The sequence below is a fragment of the Limulus polyphemus genome, unplaced genomic scaffold (genome assembly GCF_000517525.1).
Source record: "Limulus polyphemus unplaced genomic scaffold, Limulus_polyphemus-2.1.2 Scaffold4230, whole genome shotgun sequence".
Classification (NCBI taxonomy): Eukaryota; Metazoa; Arthropoda; class Merostomata; order Xiphosura; family Limulidae; genus Limulus; species Limulus polyphemus.
The window spans coordinates 45186-48380 of NW_013669840.1; the positions used below are offsets into that span (position 1 = coordinate 45186).

Sequence of the window (3195 nt, forward strand, 5' to 3'; positions counted from 1 at the left end):
CAAGTCATTTAAGAAATTTAAATATTATAAAATTATAAAAAAATAAATATAAAAAATATATAATAGAATTATATTTTACTTTAATAGAAAAAAACGAAACAATAAGAGAAGGTTTTTTTCAAACACTGAACAAAATTGCTCACATACAATATATCAAAATATATATCAAATACATATCAAAATAAATCAAATGCAAACTTCACGGGATTTTTTCAGTGCAAAATTTCTGATAATGTCATCAGGGTCCATCATTCGAAGCAGTTCACTCTCATTTGAAAGTAAGGAAAGAGAAGACAGCCGGTCTTGGCCCATAGTTGATCTTAAACAGTTTTTAATTCTTCTAAGTTTAGAGAAGGACCGCTCGCTTTCACAACTGGTTGCAAACAGTGAAAGATAAATTCGAAAATGCAATGTGGACATTAGAAAAACTGATTATTAGTTCATTGTTGATTAGTTGCTTCAGCATTTCATTAACAGTTTTCTTTCCCGGGTACAACAAAGGATTCCTCCAAATCACTGGAATAAGTCTTTACCAGATTCCTGGCTTTCAAGATACATGCATCCCAGGACAGTGATTTGCCAACCAGGAAGCCAAATCTGTCGTACAACATGGAATATGTTTCTCGACGTCTACCCATCTCAACAATGAGCTTGTCTACAATAGGCTAAAATGTTTGTGTTTGAAATCTGTCACTCGCACTCATGGTTAAGACTGTTCCATCCCTGGTTCCTTCATCAAAAAAAATTTTTCTTCACACGTTTGTGTTCAGTCCCCATCTTCTCTTTGTAGTCACTTTCAGAAAATTCCTTGGCCGTTTTTTTTTCAAAACTGTTAAATTTGTCACGGATCTCCGAGAAGTATGCCAGAAGACTGTCACACAATTTCACGACTGTGACCAATTCAGTTCCAGATTCTTCAATAGCTTTATTGGCCATGTTTAAGTTTTTAAGTAAGTCGTTCCAGATAGTGCACATTAATGCAGTTTCAAATGTATCACGTTTTTTTGGCAAGGGATTTAGCTTCATGAACAGCCGAAGGAGGTTGTCCAGCACGTTCTGCAACACTGATCAGACTCTGTCTAATCTCTGAGTAGTTCATGAATAGAGCTGTCACGGAATCACTTCTTGCAGAACATCGTGTTTTTGATATACTGTGAACTACATATGCAATTCTTTTGGTTTTAAGACTTTCAGTAAGTATACTCCTTGTTTGTGGTGAAGCCGAAAAGAAATTGTATATGGACTGTAGAACACCAAAAAAGTTTACAGCCGTTGTGCAACTTTCTACAGCAACAGATCCTACTAAATTTAGACTATGGGCTGCACATGGTATCAACTCTGGTAACTTGTCGATTTCTTTGAATCTTGTTTGCACACCGGAGTATATCCCGCTTATGTTGCTTGCATTGTCATAAGATTGTGATCTGCACCATGAAAGATCTATTCCACTTTGTTGAAAAAAATTGGTCAATACATCAATGAGGTACTTGCCATGGTGTCTCTCAATAGAGATGAACTGCACACATCTTTCTACAACTTTTCCATCAGAGAACACATATCGAAGTATTACAGTAAGTTGAGCAGTGTGGCTTATATCTGATGTGGAATCAATGCTTACACCGTAGTACTTCGAATATTTGATTTCTGTAATAATATGTTCCTTAACTTTTAATCCCAACATGTCTATAAATTCATCACAAATGGTCAAAGAGAGGTAGGACACATATCTTTTTCCAGGATTTTAAAATTTTTCAACATGTTCCTGAAGAAAAGGATCAAATTCAGCCAATAATTTAATACACCCAATAAAGTTCCCATAGTTTGGACTGCCAATGATCTCATTGTCACCTCGAAAGGCTAAGCCTCTCTCAGGAAGGAATTTCACAACAGCTACTATTCTTTTTAGAACTTCAAACCAGAATCTACATGTTTTTTGCTTAGCATTTTCCACCTCTGCATTTGTTCTAGTAGCTTTCTGATGCTGCAACTTGTTAGAGAGTGCATGTAAGTGATATTTTGACTGCTCATGTGAATATATTCTGGCAATGGAGTTCTTCCAATCATCTAATCCTGTTTCAAATTGATTGGGATGCTCGTCATAAGAAAATAGTTTGCACACATAACAAAACACTTTTCCAGCTGAAGGCAAATAGGTCAACCAGTCACGTCTGATAATCTCACCATTTGCCATGTGTCTGTAGAAGTATTCTTTTTGGACAAATCGTTTGTTGTCACCAAACTGTCGACCACTTTTGTCAAAGTCTGCATCCAAGTTTTGTGATGGAATGTGATCTGCATAATATTTCAGTAAATTTGCATTCACTTCCCATTGCTTCTGCATTGCTCCTCCTCACACACGGCCGACACCGTCGACACGGTTGGTCGTGGTTCAGGTAAAGAAAAATCTTTTTGAACCATCCGACATGTTTCAGCTATTTACCTGCAAGAAGAAGAAGGGAATATATATATATAAGTAACTGAATGTTGGTTGAGGTTCCAATATCCTGAAGGTGCCTAGGGACTACGAAGGCTTTAATCTGGCCTTGATATTCGGAACAAGTTAAACGTATGTACAACAAATTCTTTACACATTAGAGATCATAGACACTATATATATAGTTCTCTTCTTCTTGTCAAAAGTCCACTTAGGCCTATTCAATTATTTTCAGTTGACAAGCCGAACTATCTTCTCTGTTACTATCGCACTAGTATTCTGTGTGTGTGTGATTCACTTATAATTGTGGCGTGAGTTATCGTAATCGTTTGGTCTTCTTTCGTCTAAATCTCCTCTGTTCCTTTTGTCAAAATGCACTCAGGCTGATTCAGTTACCTTAGAACCACGCTTTGAAGGAATAAATTATTCTTCTTACCCCACTTTTTTACTGTTAGTCTTACTCTAACATTAAACGCTAGGCCTATATTAATCGTTAGGCCTATCACTTTTACGGTAGTTAACTTCACGCCGAACTTTCCTTGCCCTAACTTTACTTTCTTCTGCTATTGTATGTCTGCTGTTTCGCTCATCTCACACTATTTATACGTTTATCACTTAATCGTCTGTCCGCATTCTAGAAATCTTTATTTTTGTCGATGTCAATGTACTGCACGCTACATTCTATAGTCTCAACATCAATTACTTATAAACACAACTTCCAACAATCGTCTGCTTTTAACTATTATTATAACAAAAACAAA

General features: G+C 36.3%; 2 protein-coding genes across 2 annotated transcripts; both read right to left on the reverse strand.

Moving 5' to 3' along the window:
- Window positions 1-994: 994 nt before the first annotated feature.
- On the reverse strand, window positions 995-1681 carry LOC106470811 (zinc finger MYM-type protein 1-like). The gene has a single exon (XM_013931381.1). It carries the CDS (start codon window positions 1679-1681, stop codon window positions 995-997), a length of 687 nt encoding a protein of 228 aa, XP_013786835.1.
- A 60-nt stretch (window positions 1682-1741) lies between these two features.
- Window positions 1742-2341, reverse strand: LOC106470812 (zinc finger MYM-type protein 5-like). Its single transcript, XM_013931382.1, has one exon. It carries the CDS (start codon window positions 2339-2341, stop codon window positions 1742-1744), a length of 600 nt encoding a protein of 199 aa, XP_013786836.1.
- Window positions 2342-3195: the final 854 nt, after the last annotated feature.

Excerpts from the sequence above, each read along its gene's own strand:
- LOC106470811 (XM_013931381.1), bottom strand. The coding sequence starts at position 1,681 with ATGTTGGGATTAAAAGTTAAGGAACATATTATTACAGAAATCAAATAT.
- LOC106470812 (XM_013931382.1), bottom strand. The coding sequence starts at position 2,341 with ATGCAGAAGCAATGGGAAGTGAATGCAAATTTACTGAAATATTATGCA.